Below are 22,002 nucleotides of genomic sequence, written 5' to 3' on the forward strand. Positions count from 1 at the left end.
GGCCACTCCGCGGGACGGACAGGCCGCGGTTGCCAACTTGGACTTCCCAAGCGGTTAGTCCAGTGCTCTGCACACAGGAAGCGCTCAGTAAATACGATTGATTGAATGAAGGAATGAATGAAGGGATGAGAGAAGAGCAGTTGTGCTCCTGAACTACGAAACGGGGGTTGCTAGGAGATGCACCGGAAGTGACGTGGCAAGGCCTTGTTGGGCAGCTCCGGCCTTGGCCACTCCGCGGGACAGGCAGGCCGACAGACAGGCAGGCCGCGGTGGGCCCTTCTTCTCCTCCTTCTCCCTCTCCTCCCTCTCCTCCCTCTCCTCCCTCTCCTTCCTCTCCTTCCTCTCCTTCCTCTCCTTCCTCCTCTCCTTCTTCTCCTTCCTCTCCTTCTTCTCCTTCCTCTCCTTCCCCTCCTTCTTCTCCTTCTTCTCCTTCCTCTCCTTCCCCTCCTTCTTCTCCTTCCCCTCCTTCTTCTCCTTCCCCTCCTTCTTCTCCTTCCCCTCCTTCTTCTCCTTCCCCTCCTTCTTCTCCTTCCTCTCCTTCCCCTCCTTCTCCTTCCTCTCCTTCTTCTCCTTCCTCTCCTTCCCCTCCTTCTTCTCCTTCCCCTCCTTCTTCTCCTTCCCCTCCTTCTTCTCCTTCCCCTCCTTCTCCTTTCCCTCCTTCCCCTCCTTCCCATCCTTCTCTTTCCCTCCTTAATAATAATAATAATCCTTCTCCTCCTTCCCCTCCTTCTTCTCCTTCCCCTCCTTAATAATAATAATAATAATAATGATAGCATTTATTAAGCGCTTACTATGTGCAAAGCACTGTTCCCCTCCTTCTCCTTCCCCTCCTTAATAATAATAATAATAATGATAGCATTTATTAAGCAATTACTATGTGCAAAGCACTGTTCCCCTCCTTCTCCTCCTTCCCCTTCTCTTTCTCTTTCCCCTTCTTCTTCCCCTTCTCCCTTTTCCGGCCTGGTAGGTGGCCGGCTGGGCACGGGGTGGGCACCTCCCCGGGCAGAGGGAACCTCCGGAGCCAGCCCTATTCTGATAATAATAATAATGATAATAATAATCATTACATATCTATTCTATTTCATTTTGTTAGTATGTTTGGTTTTGTTCTCTGTCTCCCCCCGTTTAGACTGTGAGCCCACTGTTGGTTAGGGACTGTCTCTATATGTTGCCAACTTGGACTTCCCAAGCGCTTAGTCCAGTGCTCTGCACACAGTAAGCGCTCAATCAATACGATTGATTGATTGATTTTGGTATTTGTTAAGCGCTTACTATGTGCAAAGCGCTGGGGAGGATACAAGGTGATCAGGTTGTCCCATGTGGGGCTCACAGTCTTCATCCCCATTTGGCAGTTGAGGCAACTGAGGCCCAGAGAATAATAATAATGATGGCATTTGTTAAGTGCTTACTATGTGCAAAGCACTGTTCCAAGCACTGGGGAGGATACAAGGTGATCAGGTTGTCCCTTGTGGGGCTCACAGTCTTCATCCCCATTTTACAGTTGAGGGAACTGAGGCCCAGAGAATAATAATGATGGTATTTGTTAAGCGCTTACTATGTGCAAAGCGCTGTTCTAAGCACTGGGGAGGATACAAGTGATCAGGTTGCCCCATGTGGGGCCCACAGTCTTCATCCCCATTTTGCAGATGAGGTCACTGAGGCCCAGAGAAGTGAAGTGACTTGCCCAAGGTCACCCAGCTGACAAGTGGCGGAGTTGGGATTAGAACCCATGACCTCTGATTCCTAAGCCCGGGCTCTTTCCACTGAGCCACGCTGCTTCTCTCCTCGCCCCCACGAAAGCCTTATTGAAGGCAGACCCCCATAAAGTCTTCCATTCATTCAGTCATTTATTGAGCTCTTACTATGTGTAGAGCACTGTACTGGCTTTGGAGTCAGAGGTCGTGGGTTCTAATTCTGACTCCGCCACCTGTCAGCTGTGTGACTTTGGGCAAGTCACTTCACTTCTCTGGGCCTCAGTTTCCTCATCTGTAAAACGAGGATTAAGACTGTGAGCCCCCGGTGGGACAACGTGATCACCTTGTAACCTCCCCAGCGCTTAGAACAGTGCTCAGCACTTAGTAAGCGCTTAATAAATGTCATTATTATTATTACTGAGCGCTTGGGAGACTACAATATAAATGTACTTCTCTAACTAAGCCCCCTTTTCTTCTCCCACCCCCTTCTGTGTCACCCTGACTCACCCCCTTTATTCATCCCCCCCCGCCCCCCCGGCAGCCCCACAGCACTTACGTCCGTATCTGTCGTTTATTTCTATTAATGTCTGCCTCCCCCTCTAGATTGTAAGCTCGTTGTGGGCAGAGAATGTGTCCGTTTATTGTACAGCGCGTAGTACAGTGCGCTGCACACAGGAAGTGTTCAATAAATACGATTGCCTGACTGACTGAAGGGTTTGTGAGCCCACTGTTGGGTAGGGACTGTCTCTATATGTTGCCAACTTGTACTTCCCAAGCGCTTAGTCCAGTGCTCTGCACACAGTAAGCGCTCAATAAATACGATTGATGATGATGATGATGATGATGAAAGAAGCGGTAAGCCAGGGCAGGCAGCCAGACACCTAAGGGCGCAAGAAATCAACCGTCTCACCCCTCCGCTACTTCCTCTCCTCCTCGTCCCCCCATCCATCCCCCCCATCTTACCTCCTTCCCTTCCCCACAGCACCTGTCTATATGTATATATGTTTGTACATATTTATTACTCTATTTATTTTACTTGTACATATCTATTCTATTTTATTTTGTTAGTATGTTTGGTTTTGTTCTCTGTCTCCCCCTTCTAGACCGTGAGCCCGCTGTTGGGTCGGGACCGTCTCTATGTGTTGCCGACTTGTACTTCCCAAGCGCTTAGTCCAGTGCTCTGCACACAGTAAGCGCTCAATAAATACGATTGATGATGATGATGATGATGATGAAAGAAGCGGTAAGCCAGGGCAGGCAGCCAGACACCTAAGGGCGCAAGAAATCAACCGTCTCACCCCTCCGCTACTTCCTCTCCTCCTCGTCCCCCCATCCATCCCCCCCATCTTACCTCCTTCCCTTCCCCACAGCACCTGTCTATATGTATATATGTTTGTACATATTTATTACTCTATTTATTTTACTTGTACATATCTATTCTATTTTATTTTGTTAGTATGTTTGGTTTTGTTCTCTGTCTCCCCCTTCTAGACCGTGAGCCCGCTGTTGGGTCGGGACCGTCTCTATGTGTTGCCGACTTGTACTTCCCAAGCGCTTAGTCCAGTGCTCTGCACACAGTAAGCGCTCAATAAATACGATTGATGATGATGATGATGATGATGAAAGAAGCGGTAAGCCAGGGCAGGCAGCCAGACACCTAAGGGCGCAAGAAATCAACCGTCGCACCCCTCCGCTACTTCCTCTCCCCCTCGTCCCCCTCTCCATCCCCCCATCTTACCTCCTTCCCTTCCCTACAGCACCGGTATATATGTATTTATGTTTGTACATATTTATTACTCTATTTATTTATCTTGTACATATCTATTCTATTTATTTAATTTTGTTAGTATGTTTGGTTTTATTCTCTGTCTTCCCCTTCTAGACCGTGAGCCCGCTGTTGGGTTGGGACCGTCTCTATGTGTTGCCGACTTGTACTTCCCAAGCGCTTAGTCCAGTGCTCTGCACACAGTAAGCGCTCAATAAATACGATTGATGATGATGATGTGTTGCCGACTTGTACTTCCCAAGCGCTTAGTCCAGTGCTCTGCACACAGTAAGCGCTCAATAAATACGATTGATTGATTGATTCTGCTCTAGGCACTTGCCGCTGGCACCTGGGCCTGATTAGACGGCACTGGGGGCGTCGCCAACTCCGTTGCCTCACTTTCTCTGATCCCCCACGGGCTTCCAGAAGACAGTTGTTGGAGCTTTTCGAGCACCGCTGCTCTACTCGACGTCCTAGAAAGCCAGTTAATTCCCTGAACTAATCGGGGTGGAGAGAGTTGACGTACGGTCACCTCAATTTAGGTAGCGCCCCGAGTTCTTTCGACTTGACTAACGCCTGTGAATAATGGACTGGGACCTTGGCATTCTGTCGTCTTTCAAAGGGCTTGTAGAGAAGCAGCGTGGCTCAGTGGAAAGAGCCCGGGCTTTGGAGTCAGAGGTCGTGGGTTCCAATCCCGGCTCCGCCACTTGTCAGCTGGGTGACTTTGGGCAAGTCACTTCACTTCTCAAGCGCTTAGTACAGTGCTCTGCACACAGTAAGCGCTCAATAAATACGATTGATTCTCTGGGCTTCAGTTCCCTCATCTGTAAAATGGGGATGAAGACTGTGAGCCCCCCCGTGGGACAACCTGATTACCTTGTATCTACCCCAGCACGTAGAACAGTGCTTGGCACATAGTAAGCGCTTAACAAATACCAACATTATTATTAATATTATTATTGTATGGTTTGGTGAGCAGATGGGGAGGGTGGTTGGAGGGGATGACTGCCATGAAGCCGTTTTAGCCAATCCCATTCCCTCTTCCCGTTTTCCCAGGCTCAACGAGATCAGAGTGGGTCGCGTCGAAGACGGTCACGGGCTTTTTTTTTCCCCCTCCTGGGCACCGAGGACCAACCCTCTTCCCTTTCATCCCACCTGCAGTTCCGGGCGGTAAGTTCATTCATTCATTCATTCAATCGTATTTATTGAGCGCTTACCGTGTGCAGAGCACTGGACTAAGCGCTTGGAAAGTCCAAGTCGGCAACATCTAGAGCCGCTCCCTACCCAACAACAGGCTCATAGTCTAGAAGGGGGGAGACAGACGGCAAAACAAAACATGTGGTCAGGTGTCAAGTCATCAGAATAAATAGAAGTAAAGCTAGATAATAATAATAATAATAATGATGGCATTTATTAAGCACTTACTATCATCAATCGTATTTATTGAGTGCTTACTATGTGCAGAGCACTGTACTAAGCGCTTGGGAAGTACAAATTGGCAACATATAGAGACAGTCCCTACCCAACAGTGGGCTCACAGTCTAAAAGACTGAGTCTTTTTACTATGTGCCAAGCACTGTTCTAAATACTGGGGGAGATACAAGATGATCAGGTTGTCCCCCGTGGGGCTCACAGTCTTCATCCCCATTTTCCAGATGAGGGAACTGAGGCCCAGAGAAGTGAAGTGACTTCACCATCAATCGTATTTATTGAGCGCTTACTGTGTGCAGAGCACTGTACTAAGCGCTTGGGAAGTCCAAGTTGGCAACATATAGAGACAGTCCCTACCCAATCGTGGGCTCACAGTCTAAAAGAGTGGGCTCACAGACTAAAAGACTTGCCCAAAGTCACACAGCTGACAAGTGGCAGAGCGGGGATTCGAACCCATGACCTCTGACTCCAAAGCCCGGGCTCTTTCCACTGAGCCTCGCTTCTTCTCTGTACTACTCCCGGTGATCCTGCTTTCTCTGCTGAGGCTGGGCCTGTGGGTCCCGGCACGCCTTTCCCAACCGCCAACTCCCCATGTGGGATTCATGTCTTCATCATCATCATCAGTCGTATTTATGGAGCGCTTACTATGTGCAGAGCACTGGACTAAGCGCTTGGGAAGTCCAAATTGGCAACATACAGAGACAGTCCCTACCCAACAGCGGGCTCACAGTCTCAAAGGGGGAGACAGAGAACAAAACCAAACAGACTAACAAAATAAAATAAATAGAATAGCTATGTACAAGTAAAATAAATAAATAAATATTTATTGTCGGGAGCAAGTGGGTGACGCGCCGAGGAAAGGGAGCTTAGGTGTTGGGGTCGAGCAGACACGGCCCATCGCCAGTCTCCTCCTAACCGGAGTCCTCCTTTCTCCCTCCTCAGGACTTTGGCTATGGACCTCTCCCAGCTGTGGGCCTTCCTCATCCCGCTCACCCTGTCCGGGGCGGAAGCCTCAGATCCGGAGAAGCCGAGCCTGGACGCCAGCTTGGAGATCTGTATCCTCGCCGGGTCGCGCGGGAGAACTCCCTCCGGGAATAGGGGGTGGGCTTAAGGAAGACAGACTCAGGGGGCTGGTGGTTGTCCTCTCCGAACCTCGGTGGTCATCATCATCAATCGTATTTATTGAGCGCTTACTGTGTGCAGAGTACTGTACTAAGCGCTTGGGAAGTACAAGTTGGCAACATAGACAGTCCCTACCCAACAGTGGGCTCACAGTCTAAGAGGGGGAGACAGAGAACAAAACCAAACATACTAACAAAATAAAATAAATAGAATAGATATGTACACGTAAAATAAATAAATAAATAAATAGAGTAATAAATATGTACAAACATATATACTTATCATCATCATCAATCGTATTTATTGAGCGCTTACTGTGTGCAGAGCACTGTACTAAGCGCTTGGGAAGTCCAAGTTGGCAACATATAAAGACAGTCCCTACCCAATAGTGGGCTCACAGTCTAAAAGGGGGAGACAGAGAACAAAACCAAACATACTAACAAAATAAAATAAATAGAATAGATATGTACACGTAAAATAAATAGAGTAATAAATATGTACAAACATATATACATATCATCATCATCAATCGTATTTATTGAGCGCTTACTGTCTGCAGAGCACTGTACTAAGCGCTTGGGAAGTCCAAGTTGGCAACATATAAAGATAGTCCCTACCCAATAGTGGGCTCACAGTCTAAAAGGGGGAGACAGAGAACAAAACCAAACATACTAATAAAATAAATAGAATAGATATGTACACGTAAAGTAAATAAATAAATAGAGTAATAAATATGTACAAACATATACTTATCATCATCATCAATCATATTTATTGAGCGCTTACTGTGTGCAGAGCACTGTACTAAGCGCTTGGGAAGTCCAAGTTGGCAACATATAAAGACAGTTCCCTACCCAACAGTGGGCTCACAGTCTAGAAGGGGGAGACAGAGAACAAAACCAAACATACTAACAAAATAAAATAAATAGAATAGATATGTACACGTAAAATAAAAAAATAGAGTAATAAATATGTACAAACATATATACATATAGAGAGAGAAGCAGCGTGGCTCAGTGGAAAGAGCACGGGCTTTGGAGTCAGAGGTCACGGGTTCACGTCTGCTGGTCCCCTCCTCGGCTTCATCCCGGGACCCCTGAGAGAGCCACTGTAGGTCAGTGTGGGTTCAAAGCGGCCCCAGGTTCAAATCGACTCCTTTTTTATGGTATTTGTTAAGCGCTTACTATGGAGAAGCAGCGTGGCTCAGTGGAAAGAGCCTGGGCTTTGGAGTCAGAGGTCACGGGTTCACATCCCAGCTCTGCCAACTGTCAGCTGGGTGACTTTGGGCAAGTCACTTAACTTCTCTGGGCCTCAGTTCCCTCATCTGTAAAATGCGGATTAAGACTTTGAGCCCCACGTGGGACAACCTGATCACCTTGTAACCTCCCCAGCACTTAGAACAGTGCTTTGCACATAGTAAGCGCTTAATAAATGCTATCATTATTATTATTATTATTATTATTATTATGGGTCAAGTGGTATTCCAGGCCCTGGGGTAGATATGATCAGGCTGAATACAGTCCCTCATGGGGTTCCCAATCTAAGTAGGCGGAAGAACAGGTATTGAAGATTGAATCCCCAGTTTCATCAGTTGTATTTATTGAGTGCTTACCGTGTGCGGAGCACTATAGTAAGCGCCCGGGAGAGAACAGTAGAACAAAAACAGACACATTCTGTGCCCACGACGAGCTTGCCGTCTGCAGTTGAGGAAACAGGCACAGAGAAGTTAAGTGGCTTGCCCAAGGTCATAGAGCAGCTAAGAGGTGGAACGGGGGCTATAATAATAATAGTAATGATTATTATTATTATGATGGTATTTGTTAAAAGCTTACTATGTGCAAAGCACTGTTCTAAGCACTGGGAGGATACAAGGTGAGCAGGTTGTACCACGTGGGGCTCACAGCCTTCATCCCCATTTTACAGATGAGGTAACTGAGGGCCAGAGAAGTGAAGGTGACTTGCCCAAAGTCACACAGCTGACAGTTGGCAGAGCAGGGATTTGAACCCGTGACCTCTGACTCCAAAGCCCAGGCTCTTTCCACTAAGCCACGCTGCTTCTCTATAATGGCATTTATTAAGCGCTTACTCTGTGCAAAGCACTGTTCTAAGCGCTGGGGAGGTTACAAGGTGATCAGGTTGTCCCACGGGGGGCTCACAGTCTTAATCTCTGTTTTACAGATGAGGGAACTGAGACGCAGAGAAGTGACTTGCCCATAGTCACCCAGCTGACAATGGGCGGAGCTGGGATTTGAACCCATGACCACTGACTCCAAAGCCCGGCCTCTTTCCACTGAGCCACGCTAGAACCCACGTCCCCTGACTCCCAAGCCTGTGCTTTATCCATTAGGCCGCACTGCTTCAGCCATGAAGACTAAAGCCTTGATCCGTCCCGGCTTCCGGGTTGCCCCACGAGTGGCAGGAAAAGAGGCATCCATTTCCTGGGCTCAGGAAGGGGAATTCCCCCTCCCGCTTTGCCACACTCAGCCTAGGCTGTGCCGTCCCCCGCTGCTGGGAACCAGGGATGGGGCTGGCTGCTGGCCCGGCAGATAATAATAATAATGATGGCATTTATTAAGCACTTACTATGTGCAAAGCACTGTTCTAAGCGCTGGGGAGGTTACAGGGCAATCAGGTTGTCCCACGGGGGGGCTCACAATCTTAATCCCCATTTTACAGATGAGGTAACTGAGGCACAGAGAAGTTATGTCTTTTAGACACAGTCGTTTAGACTGTGAGCCCACTCTTTTAGACTGTGAGCCCACTGTTGGGTAGGGACTGTCTCTATATGTTGCCAACTTGTACTTCCCAAGCGCTTAGTACAGTGCTCTGCATACAGTAAGCGCTCAATAAATACGATTGATCGATTATGTGACTTGCCCAAAGTCACACAGCTGACAATTGGCGGAGCCGGGATCCCATCATTCACTCATTCATCAGTCGTATTTATTGAGCACTTACTGTGTGCAAGCGCTGCCCTAAGGCCTTGGGAGAGAACGCTCCAACAACAGACACATTCCCTGCCCACAACATCCTTACTGGCCGCCCTGCCAGAGACTCTCCTCCTTGCTAGCCCCTCGAGCGCTAAAGCAGCGTGGCTCAGTGGAAAGAGCCCGGGCTTGGGAGTCAGAGGTCATGGGTTCTAATCCCAGCTCCGCCTCTTCTCAGCTGGGTGACTTTGGGCAAGTCACTTCACTTCTCTGTGCCTCACTTACCTCATCTGGAAAATGGGGATGAAGACTGAGCCCCACGGGGGACAACCTGATCATCTTGTACCTCCCCCAGTGCTTAGAACAGTGCTTGGCACATAGGAAGCGCTTAATAAGTCGCAGAGAAGCAGCGTGGCTCAGTGGAAAGAGCCCAGGCTTTGGAGTCAGTGGTCATGGGTTCAAATCCCGGCTCCACCAATTGTCAGCTGTGTGACCTTGGGCAAGTCACTTAACTTCTCTGTGCCTGTTACCTCACCTGTAAATGGGGATTGACTGTGAGCCCCCCGTGGGACAACCTGATCACCTTGTATCCCCCCAGTGCTTAGAACAGTGCTTTGCACATAGTAAGCACTTAATAAATGCCATCAAAAAACCCCCAAATACCATCATTATTATTAAAGCCGGGAGGTGGAGCCTTCGCGAGATCCTCTTTCCTTCATTCATTCAATCGTATTTATTGAGCGCTTACCATGTGCAGAGCACTGGACTAAGCGCTTGGGAAGTACAAGTCGGCAACCTATAGAGACGGTCCCTACCCAACAACGGGCTCACAGTCTAGAAGGGGGAGACAGACAGCAAAACAAGACGTGTAGACAGGTGTCAAAATCACCAGAACAAATAGAATTCAAGCTATCATATTTATTGAGCGCTTACTGTGTACTAGGTGCTTGGGAGAGGACAGTAGAACACTAAACCCAGACTGAGCCCCTTCCTTCCTCTCCCCCTCGTCCCCCTCACCATCCCCCCCATCTTACCTCCTTCCCTTCCCCACAGCACCTGTATATATGGATATATGTTTGTACATATTTATTACTCTATTTATTTTATTTGTACATATCTATTCTATTTATTTTGTTAGTATGTTTGGTTTTGTTCTCTGTCTCCCCCTTTTAGACTGTGAGCCCACTGTTGGGTAGGGACTGTCTCTATATGTTGCCAATTTGTACTTCCCAAGCACTTAGTCCAGTGCTCTGGACATAGTAAGCGCTTAATAAATACGATTGATGATGATGATGATAAACAGATGCATTCCCTGCCCACAATGTCTAGAGGGGGAGACAGATATTAATAGAAATAATAATAAAGGACAGATACGGACGTAAGTGGTGTGGGGCTGGGATGGGGGGCGATGAATAAAGGGAGCAAGTCAGGGCGAAGCAGAAGGGAGCCGGAGGAGAGGAGAGGAGGGCTTACCCATTGTCCCAGTGAATGACTGTGGGCAGAGCACTGTGCTAAGCATTGGGAGCCCACACTACAGGACTTGTTGCCAACTTGTACTTCCCAAGTGCTTAGTACAGTGCTCTGCACACAGTAAGCGCTCAATAAATACGATTGATGATGACTCTGCAATCCCCCGATTTGAGGCCCTCCCACGTCCCTGCTCTTGAAAGGAGCTGGCAGAAGTCAATGACTTCTAGAACGTAAGCTCGTTGTGGGCAGGGATTGTGTCGGCAACATATAGAGACGGTCCCTACCCGACGACGGACTCACAGTCTAGAAGGGGGAGACAGCAAAACAAGACGTGTAGACGGGTGTCAAAATCGTCAGAACAGTTAGAAGTAAAGCTATCCTATTTATTGAGCGCTTACTGTGTGCAGAGTACTGTACTGAGCGCTTGGGAGGGGACAGTAGAACACTAAACAGATGCATTCCCTGCCCACAATGTCTAGATGGAGAGACAGATATTAATAGATTGTCTAGAGTCTAGAGGGGGAGACAGATATTAATAGAAATAATAATAAAGGACAGATACGGACATCAGTGGTGTGGGGCTGGGATGGATGGATGGGGGGCGATGAATAAAGGGAGCAAGTCAGGGTGAAGCAGAAGGGAGCCAGAGGAGAGGAGGGCTTACCCATTGTCCCAGTGAATGAATGTGGGCAGAGCACTGTGCTAAGCATTGGGAGCCCACACTACAGGACTCTGCCCTCAGGAGTTTGCAATACATTGGTTTGAAGCCCTCCCGCCTCCCTGCTCTTGAAAGGAGCTGGCAGAAATCAATAACCTCTAGACCGTAAGCCTGTTGTGGGCAGGGATTGTGTCTGTTCGTTGCTGCGTTGTCCTCTCCCAAGCGCTTAGCACAGTGCTGTGCACACAGGAAGCGCTAATGAATGAAACTCTTGCCCCAGGAATTCATTCATTCATTCAGTCGTATTTATTGAGCGCTTACTGTGTGCAGAGCACTGGACTAAGCACTTGGGAAGTACAAGTTGGCAACATAGAGACGGTCTCTACCCAACAGTGGGGTTACAGTCTAGAAGGGGGAGACAGAACAAAACATATTAACAAAATAAAATAAATAGAATAAATGTGTACAAATAAAATAAATAATAAGAATCAGTCAGTCGTATTTATTAGTGCTTACTGTGTGCAGAGCACTGGACTAAGCGCTTGGGAAGTACAAGTTGGCAACATAGAGACGGTCTCTACCCAACAGTGGGCTCACAATCTAGAAGGGGGAGACAGAGAACAAAACATATTAACAAAATAAAATAAATAGAATAAATGTGTACAAATAAAATAAATAGTAGGAATCAGTCGGTCGTATTTATTAGTGCTTACTGTGTGCAGAGCACTGGACTAAGCGTTTGGGAAGTACAAGTCGGCAACATAGAGAGACGGTCTCTACCCAACAGTGGGCTCACAATCTAGAAGGGGGAGACAGAGAACAAAACATATTAACAAAATAAAATAAATAGAATAAATGTGTACAAATAAAATAAATAGTAGGAATCAGTCGGTCGTATTTATTAGTGCTTACTGTGTGCAGAGCACTGGACTAAGCGTTTGGGAAGTACAAGTCGGCAACATAGAGAGACGGTCTCTACCCAACAGTGGGCTCACAATCTAGAAGGGGGAGACAGAGAACAAAACATATTAACAAAATAAATATGTACAAATAAAATAATAGGAATCAGTCAGTCGTGTTTATTAGTGCTTACTGTGCGCAGAGCATTGTACTAAATGCTTGGGAGAGGACTTCAGTGCATATGGGGAGAAACCAAGACAAAAGACAGAGAAGCAGCATGGCTCAGTGGAAAGAGCCCGGGCCAACGAGTCAGAAGGTCATGGGTTCTAATCCCGACTCCGCCCCTTGTCTGCTGCTTGACCTTGGGCAAGTCAGTTCACTTCTCTGGCCCTCGGTTACCTCATCGGCAAATGGGGATTAAGGCTGTGAGCCTCATGTGGGAAAATCGGCAGAGCCGGGATCCCATCATGGGTTTGGTTTTGTTCTCTGTCTCCCCCTTCTAGACTGTGAGCCCACTGTTGGGTAGGGACCGTCTCTGTATGTTGCCAACTTGTACTTCCCAAGCGCTTAATACAGTGCTCTGCACACAGTAAGCGCTCAATAAATACGATTGATTGATTGACAGGGACTCTGTCCAACCTGATTACTCTGTATCTGCCCCAGCACTTAGAACAGTGCCTGGCACGTAGTAAGCGCTTAACAAATACCATTATTATTATTATTAAAAGGCTTGATCTCCACCACTTCCCTCCAGAAGCCATGTGGAGCCTGGGCCCCGCCTGGGGATATGGGGAGGACGGGGGTCCCCGGAGGAGGAGAGTTTCCTCCCCCTTAGCGAAACCCCAGATAAGAAGCTGTTCGAGGTGAAGCGCAAAGACCAGCTGAACGCCCTGAAGAACCTGATTGAGCTCAACGACGTGAACCAGCAGTACAAGATCATCGACATCATGCTCAAGGGGTTGTTCAAGGTGGGTCCGCCCCCCTGACTCCGTGCTGAACCAGCAGCCTCTCCCCTGGAGCCCTGGGGGGGGCTTCCTGGGAAGCCCACCGTTGGGTAGGGACCGTCTCTGTATGTTGCCAACTTGTACTTCCCAAGCGCTTAGTACAGTGCTCTGCACACAGTAAGTGCTCAATAAATATGATTGATTGATTCCGGGTAAGCGTGGGGCGGGCCCAGGCTCCTCCATTGAGGGGCGGCAGGGGAGCCGGGGGCTCACCGGACCGGGGGGGTGTCTCGTTCAGGTGCTGGAGGACTCCCGGGCCGTCCTCATCGCCGCCGACGTCCCCCCCGACGGGCCGCTGCCTCAGGATGAGAAGCTGAAGGACGGTAGGACCTTCCTCCTCCCGGCCCTCGTCCACTCTCCCCTTTCTTCTCTCCCACCTCTCGGGCGGCCGTGCCATCGGTTCTGAATGCCTGGTGGTCCGCGGAGTGGGTGTGAAGCCTCATGCTGAGCGGTGTGGGGGCCCTCTGAGGAAGGAGGGCCCCTTGTCTCCCCCTTCTAATAAGGATGGTATTTGTTAAGCGCTTACTATGTGCACAGCACTGTTCTAAGCGCTGGGGAGGTTACAAGGTGATCAGGTTGTCCCACGGGGGGCTCACAGTCTCCATCCGCATTTGACAGATGAGGGAACTGAGGCCCAGAGAAGCCAGGTGACTTGCCCAAAGTCACCCAGCTGACAATTGGCGGAGCCGGGATTCGAACCCATGAACTCTGACTCCAAAGCCCGGGCTCTTTCTACTGAGCCACGCTGCTTCCCCAAACCCTAAATAATAATAATAATAATAATAACAGTGATGGCCTTTATTAAGCGCTTACTATGTGCCAAGCACTGTTCTAAGCGCTGGGGAGGTTACAAGGTGATCAGGTTGTCCCACGGGGGGCTCACAGTCTTCATCCCCATTTTACAAGATGAGGGAACTGAGGCCCAGAGAAGTGAAATGACTTGCCCAAAGTCACCCAGCTGACAATTGGTGGAGCCGGGATTCAAACCCATGAACTCTGACTCCAAAGCCCGGGCTCTTTCTACTGAGCCATGCTGCTTCCCCAAACCCTAAATAATAATAATAATAATAATAATAACAGTGATGGCCTTTATTAAGTGCTTACTATGTGCCAAGCACTGTTCTAAGCGCTGGGGAGGTTACAAGGTGATCAGGTTGCCCCATGGGGGACTCACAGTCTTCATCCCCATTTTACAGCTAAGGGAACTGAGGCCCAGAGAAGCCAGGTGACTTGCCCAAAGTCACACAGCTGACAATTGGCGGAGCCGAGATTCGAACCCATGAACTCTGACTCCAAAGCCCGGGCTCTTTCTGCTGAGCCATGCTGCTTCCCCAAACCCTAAATAATAATAATAATAATAATAACAGTGATGGCCTTTATTAAGTGCTTACTATGTGCAAAGCACTGTTCTAAGCGCTGGGGAGGTTACAAGGTGATCAGGTTGTCCCACGGGGGGCTCACAGTCTTCATCCCCATTTTACAGCTGAGGGAACTGAGGCCCAAGTGAAGTGACTTGCCCAAAGTCACACAGCTGACAATTGGCGGAGCTGGGATTTGAACCCATGACCTCTGACTCCAAAGCCCGGGCTCTTTCCACTGAGCCACGCTGCTTCTAGACTGTGAGCCCACTGTTGAGTAGGGACCGTCTCTATATGTTGCCAACTTGTACTTCCCAAGCGCTTAGTACAGTGCTCTGCACAGAGTAAGCGCTCAATAAATACGATTGATTGATTGATTGAAGGAGAGAGAATGAGGTCTCTGTCCTCTGGGTGCTTGACAGTGGGATAGCGGAGGTGGGGGCAGATCACAGAGTGGATAGAGAGAAGTGAAGTGACTCGCCCACGGGCACACCCCAGATGATGGATCTGAGGCACAGAGAAGCGAAGTGACTTGTCCAGGGTCACACAGCTGACAAGTGGTGGAGCCGGGATTAGAACCCATGACCTTCTCACTCCCAGGCTCGGGCTCTAGCCACTAGGCCACGTTCCTTCTCCGACTTCCGAATAATAATAATGATAATAATAATAATGATGGCATTTATTAAGCGCTTACTATGTGCAAAGCACTGTTCTAAGCGCTGGGGAGGTTACAAGGTGATCAGGTTGTCCCTCGTGGGGCTCACAGATTTAATCCCCATTTTCCAGATGAGGGAACTGAGGCCTGGAGAAGTTGTGACTTGCCCAAAGTCACACAGCTGACAATTGGTGGAGCCGGGATTTGAACCCATGACCTCTGACTCCAAAGCCCGGGCTCTTTCCTACTGAGCCACGCTGCTTCAGGGACTGTGTCCAACCATAATTTAGACTGTGAGCCCGCTGTTGGGTAGGGACCGTCTCTATATGTTGCCAGCTTGGACTTCCCAAGCGCTTAGTACAGTGCTCTGCACACAGTAAGCACTTAATAAATACAATTGATTGATTGATTGAAGGCGTCATATTCTACTTATGTACATATTTATTCTACTTATTTTATTTTGTTAATATGTTTTGTTTTGTTCTCTGTCTCCCCCTTCTAGACTGTGAGCCCACTGTTGGGTAGGGACCGTCTCTAGATGTTGCCAACTTGGACTTCCCAAGCGCTTAGTCCAGTGCTCTGCACACAGTAAGCGCTCAATAAATACGATTGAATGAATGAATTACTATTATTATTATTGTGATATTTGTTAAACGTTTGCTATACGCCAGGTGTTGTACTAAGTGCAGGAGAGGGGGATACAAGCAAATTGGATTGGACACCGTCCCCGTCCCGCCTGGGAATCACGGTCTTTATGCCACATTTTCCAGAGGAGGGAAGTGAGGCCACATGGTGGACAAGCAGCGTGGCTCAGTGGAAATAGCCCGGGCTTTGGAGTCAGAGGTCGTAGGTTCGAATCCCGGCTCCGCCACAAGTCTGCTGTGTGACCTTGGGCAAGTCGCTTCTCTGAGCCTGTTACCTCATCTGTAAAAATGGGGATTAAGACTGTGAGCCCCACGTGGGACAACCTGATCGCACTGTATCCCCCCCCAGCGCTTAGAACAGTGCTTTGCACATAGTAAGCGCTTAACAAATGCCATCATCATTATTATTATTATTATTAGAACCCAGGACCTTCCAACTCCCAGGCGCGGGCTCTCTCCAACTATGCCAGGCGGCTTCGTCACGGTGACCCAGCCGGCCAGCGGCCTTTGGGTCTGGCGAGCTGAGTCGGGTGGCAGCGGGCAGGGCCTCTCGGGACCGCTCCCCTCCTCCCGTCCCTTCCCAGCTTTCTCCCACGTGGTGGAGAACACGGCCTTCTTCGGTGACGTGGCGCTGCGCTTCCCCAAGCCCGTGCACCACTACTTCGACCGCAACTCCAACTGGAACAGCCTGATCCGCTGGGGCATCGGCTTCTGCAACCTGACGGGCATCTTCGACCGAGGGCCCCACTCCCAGGTCCTCGGCCTGGTAAGGCCCCCTTAAAAAACAAGCAGACAAAAAAACCTCCCTCCGGTTATCCTTTCTAAACTCCTCAGGCAGGTTGTCTCCGCTTCCTCTCCTCTTTTATTTTTCCTGGTATTTGCTAAGCACTTACCACGTGCCAGGCATTGTCCTGGCACTGGAGTAATTACAAGCTAATCAAGTTGGACACAGTTCCTGTCCCACATGGGGCTCACACTCTTAATCCCCATTGTACAGATGAGGTCACTGAGGCCCAGTGAAGTGACTTCATCATCATCATCAATCGTATTTAGTGAGCGCTTCCTGTGTGCAGAGCACTGGACTAAGCGCTTGGGAAGTCCAAGTTGGCAACATCTAGAGACAGTCCCTACCCAACATCATCATCATCAATCGTATTTATTGAGCGCTTACTATGTGCGGAGCACTGGACTAAGCGCTTGGGAAGTACAAATTGGCAACATATAGAGACAGTCCCTACCCAACAGTGGGCTCACAGTCTAAAAGGGGGAGACAGAGAACAAAACCAAACATGCTGACAAAATAAAATAAATAGAATAGATATGTACAAGTAAAATAAATAGAGTAACAAATATGTACAAACATATATACATATATACAGGTGCAGTGGGGAAGGGAAGGAGGTAAGATGGGGGGGATGGAGAGGGGGACGAGGGGGACTTGACCAAGGTCACAAAGCAGGCAAGTGTGGGAGCCTTACCAGGCCTTACCTGGTAAGGCGGGGAGGCCCGGCCCCTAATGAGAGAGTCCGCCCCGGGGGACGAAGAAGAAGGGACAGGATGCCGGTGAATTGATGAGGGCAGGGAAGGGGGGGGGGCGGGAAATGGCATTTGTTCATTCATTCATTCAGTTATATTTATTGAGCGCTTACTGTGTGTGGAGCGCTGTACTAAGCACTTGGAAAGTACAAGTCAGCAACATATAATAATAATGGCATTTGTTAAGTGCTTACTATGTGCAAAGCACTGTTCTAAGCGCTGGGGGGGGTACAAGGTGATCAAGTTGTCCCACATGGGGCTCGCAGTTTTAATCCTCGTTTTACAGATGAGGTAACTGAGGTTTCTTCTCCAGCCCAGCCCGCACCCTCCGCTCCTCTGCCGCTAATCTCCTCCCCGTTAGGCCTCGTTCTCGCCTGTCCCGCCGTTGACCCCCGGCCCACATCATCCCCCGGGCCTGGAATGCCCCCGATCCCTCCGCACATCCGCCAAGCTAGCTCTCTTCCTCCCTTCAAGGCCCTACTGAGAGCTCACCTCCTCCAGGAGGCCTTCCCACACTGAGCCCCCTCCTTCCTCTCCCCTTCCTGCCCCTCTCCATCCCTCCCGCCTTACCTACTTCCCTTCCCCACAGCACCTGTATATATGTATATGTGTTTGTACGGGTTTGTTACTCTATTTATTTTACTTGTACATATTCTATTCATTTTATTTTGTTAATCTGTTTTGTTCTCTGTCTCCCCCTTCTAGACTGTGAGCCCGCTGTTGGGTAGGGACCGTCTCTAGATGTTGCCAACTTGGACTTCCCAAGTGCTTAGTCCAGTGCTCTGCACACAGTAAGCACTCAATAAATACGATTGAATGAATGAATGAACGAACTGAGGCTCAGAGAAGTTAAGCGACTTGCCTAAGGTCATATCAGACATGTGGCAGAGCCGGGATTCAAACCCATGACCTCTGACTCCAAAGCCCGGGCTCTTTCCACTGAGCCATGATATAGAGACGGTCCCTACGCAACAGCGGGCTCACAGTCTAGAAGGGGAAGACAGACAACGAAACAAAACAGGTGGACAGGTGTCAAGTCATCAGAACAAACAGAAATAAAGCTAGATGCACATCATTAACAAAATAAATAGAATAGTAAATCTGTACAAGTAAAACAGAGTAATAAATCTGTACAAACATATACACAGGTGCTGTGGGGAGGGGAGGGAGGTGGGCCGGAAGGGATGGGGAAGAGGAGAGGAAAAAGGGGGCTCAGTCTGGGAAGGCCTTCTGGAGGAGGTGTGCTTTCATTCATTCATTCATTCAGTCGTATTTATTGAGCGCTTACTGTGTGCAGAGCCCTTTACTAAGCCCTTGGGAAGTCTAAGTTGGCAACATCTAGAGACGGTCCCTCCCCAACAGCGGGCTCACAGTCTAGAAGGGGGAGACGGACAACAAAACAAAACATATTAACAAAATAAAATAAATAAATATCTACAAATAAAATAGAGTAATAAATACGTGCAAAGCCCTTTCAATAGGGCTTTGAAGGGAGGAAGAGAGCTAGCTTGGCGGATATGTGAAAGGAGGGCATTCCAGGCCAGGGGAAGGACGTAGGCCGGGGGTCGACGGCGGACTTATGTTAGACACTGTAATGATGATGATGATGATGATGATTGCATTTGTTAAGCGCTTACTATGTGCAAAGCACTGTTCTAATCGCTGGGGAGGATACAAGGTGATCAGGTTGTCCCACATGGGGCTCACAGTCTTAATCCCCATTTTCCAGATGAGGGAACTGAGGCCCAGAGAAGTGAAGTGACTTGCCCAAAGTCACACAGCTGACAAGTGGCAGAGCTGGGATTTGAACCCATGACTTCTGACTCCCAAGCCCATGCTCTTTCCATTGAACCATGCTGCTTCTCCGTGCATATCTATTCTATTTATGATGGTATTTGTTAAGCGCTTACTATGTGCCAAGCACTGTTCTAAACTAAGCGCTCGGGTGGATACAAGCAAAGCAGGTTGGACGCGGTCCCTGTCCCACGCGGGGCTCACAGTCTGGATCCTCAGTTTACAGTTGAGGGAACTGAGGCACAGAGAAATGAACTGACTTGCCCAAGGTCACACAGCAGATATGGGGCAGAGCCAAATTAGAACCATAAACCCGTTGTGGGCAGGGGACGTTTGTAGCAACTCTGTTGCATTGTCCTCTCCCAAGCGCTCAGTACAGTGTTCAGAGAAGCAGGGTGGCTCAGTGGAAAGAGCACCGGCTTGGGAGTCAGAGGTCGTGGGTTCTAATCCTGACTCCGCCACTTTGCTGTGTAACCTGTGAGCCTGCTGTTGGGTAGGGACTGTCTCTATATGTTGCCAACTTGTACTTCCCAAGCGCTTAGTACAGTGCTCTGCACACAGTAAGCGCTTAATAAATACGATTGATTGACCTTGGGCAAGTCATTTCACTTCTCTCTGCCTCAGTCCCCTCCTCTGTAAAATGGGGATGAAGATTGTGAACCCCATGTGGGACAACCTGATTACCTTGTATCTCCCCCAGTGATTAGAACAGTGCTTGGCGCATAGTAGGCGATTAACAAATACCATCATCATCATCATTATTATTATTATTCTGCACACATCAAGTGCTCAATAAATACCGCTGATTGATTGGCGCTGTTTCTTTGCTCGGCAGATGGCTCAGGAGCTGGGAATCAGCGAGAAATCCCCGGATTACCGGAACCCCTTTAAGACGGATCACTCAGAGGTAAATTCGGGGCGGGGAGGGGAGAGCCCTGATTCATTCATTCATTCAATCGTATTTATTGAGCGCTTACGGTGTGCAGAGCACTGGACTAAGCGCTTGGGAAGTCCAAGTTGGCAACATCTAGAGACGGTCCCTACCCAACAGCGGGCTCACAGTCTAGAAGACTGGGCGTGACTCGCGGATGGGCTCCTTCTGCTGCTGCCCCTCCTCCTGCTGCTCGGAGCGGCTCGGAGGCTCAGGGAATCAATCAATCAATCGTATTTATTGAGCGCTTACTGTGTGCAGAGCACTGTACTAAGCGCTTGGGAAGTCCAAGTCGGCAACACATAGAGAAGGTCCCTATCCAACAGCGGGCTCACAGTCTAGAAGGGGGAGACAGAGGACAAAACAAAACATATTAACAAAATAAAATCAATAGAATAGATATGTACAAGTAAAATAAATAAGTAGAGTAATAAATACGTACAAACATAGATACATATGTACAGGACCAACCAGTAGATGGTAAGAATAATAATGATGGTATTTGTTAAACACAGAGAAGCGCACCGGCTTGAGAGTCAGAGGTAGTGGGTTCAAATCCCGGCTCCGCCAATTGTCAGCTGTGTGACTTTGGGCAAGGCACAACTTCTCTGTCCCTCGGTTACCTCATCTAGAAAATGGGGATTAAGACTGTGAGCCCCACCTGGGACAACCTGATCACCTTGTCCTTTCCCTAGCGCTTAGAACAGTGCTTGGCATATAATAATAATTGTGGTACTTGTTAAGCACTTACTAAGTGACAGATACTATATAATAATATATTCCCACATATAATAAGTGCTTACAGATACCATCATTATTAAGTGTCAAGCACCGTTCCAAGTGCGGGAGTAGATACTACCTAATCAGGTTAAACACAGTTCCTGTCTCACATTCATTCATTCAATCGTATTTATTGAGCGCTTACTGTGTGCGGAGCACTGGACTAAGCGCTTGGGAAGTCCAAGTTGGCAACATCTAGAGACGGTCCCTACCCACCAGCGGGCTCACAGTCTAGAAGGGGGAGGCCGAGAACAAAACCAAACGTATGAACAAAAGTGGGGAAGAGTTTGGGAAGAGGGTTTGGGAAAGGTGGCGGGAGGGCAGCGGCGTGCCCTGCTCTTGGCAAACATGTTACCGACCGCGGAGATGGGCGGTGGTGGGGGAAGAGGGCCCCTCTTCCTTGGTCTGGGGGTGAGATGGGAGCCGATGCCGCTCCACCTTCCCGTTGTCCCGCCCAGTTCTTCCCCAGCTCCGACACCTTCCAGAAGGTGCTGCGGGAGGAGGAGAAGCGCAGGAGGAAAGAGGAGAAGCGGAAGGAGATGCGCAAAGGCCCCCGGATTTCCCGCTCGCAGTCAGAGTTGTAGCCCAGCGGGCGCGGGGCCGGGACTGAAGCCGCCCACGGCCCCCCGCCGCGGGCTTTGGAGTTGCCTTTGCCCGCCAGGTGCCCAGGGAAGCGCCCCCCAAGCCACAGCCCGGACCGCCGGCGAGCGGGCAAGAGCCTCCCGGGCGGGGAAGCCGGCTGGCCAGCGATTTTCCTGTCCCGCGGCTCGGAGGAGGAGAAGCGCCAAGACGAGCCGCATCGCCGAGGGCCGGGATCTGGAGAGGGGGCTGCCTCTGGGCAAGGGTCCCGCCAACCCTAAGGCCTCCGGTGCCTTGGGCACCAGACTCGTCCCAAGGACGGCGGCGGGGGCCGGGTCCCGGCCCCGTCCACTCCGGAGAGGGTGAGTGACTTCTAACAGCCGCAGCGGGGCTTGGGGGCCCCACCGCATCCGTATCTCTGAGCACTGTCACACTGTGGAACCACCAGGTGCCTCACCGGACCCCTCACTCCGACTCCTTTTTTCACTCAGCTCAATAAAACTCCGCCTTCTTTTTCACTTGACTCAATAAAACTAGCAAATTTTCCCAGACCCGGCGACAGTAGAGCTTGGCTCCGTGTGGGAGGGACAGGGAAGGATTCTGCCGTTGGGGCCTACTTGGGATGGCTGGGGTGGTGATAATGATAATTATTATTAGCAGTAATGATAATAATAATGGTGGTATTAAGCGCTTACTATCAATCAATTGTATTTATCGAGCGCTTACTGTGTGCAGAGCACTGGACTAAGCACTT

At 49.3% G+C, this 22,002-nt stretch overlaps 1 protein-coding gene across 5 annotated transcripts; it reads left to right on the plus strand.

The window, feature by feature from the left end:
• CCDC134 (coiled-coil domain containing 134) lies at nt 1–21,799 on the plus strand. 5 transcript variants are annotated; one of them, XM_038756523.1, is made up of 8 exons: nt 1–53; nt 4,516–4,629; nt 5,833–5,945; nt 12,814–12,935; nt 13,210–13,294; nt 16,213–16,394; nt 19,794–19,865; nt 21,331–21,799. In XM_038756523.1, exons 3-8 carry the CDS (start codon nt 5,843–5,845, stop codon nt 21,616–21,618), a joined length of 852 nt encoding a protein of 283 aa, XP_038612451.1. In that variant the 5' UTR covers nt 1–53; nt 4,516–4,629; nt 5,833–5,842; the 3' UTR covers nt 21,619–21,799. The 5 variants fall into 5 exon arrangements, with proteins under 5 accessions (XP_038612451.1, XP_038612452.1, XP_038612450.1 ...); XM_038756524.1 differs by lacking the exon at nt 1–53 and adding an exon at nt 117–269; XM_038756522.1 differs by lacking the exon at nt 1–53 and adding an exon at nt 3,781–4,001.
• The last annotated feature ends 203 nt before the right edge of the window (nt 21,800–22,002 follow it).

Source organism: Tachyglossus aculeatus, chromosome 14 (genome assembly GCF_015852505.1).
Source record: "Tachyglossus aculeatus isolate mTacAcu1 chromosome 14, mTacAcu1.pri, whole genome shotgun sequence".
Taxonomy (NCBI): domain Eukaryota; kingdom Metazoa; phylum Chordata; class Mammalia; order Monotremata; family Tachyglossidae; genus Tachyglossus; species Tachyglossus aculeatus.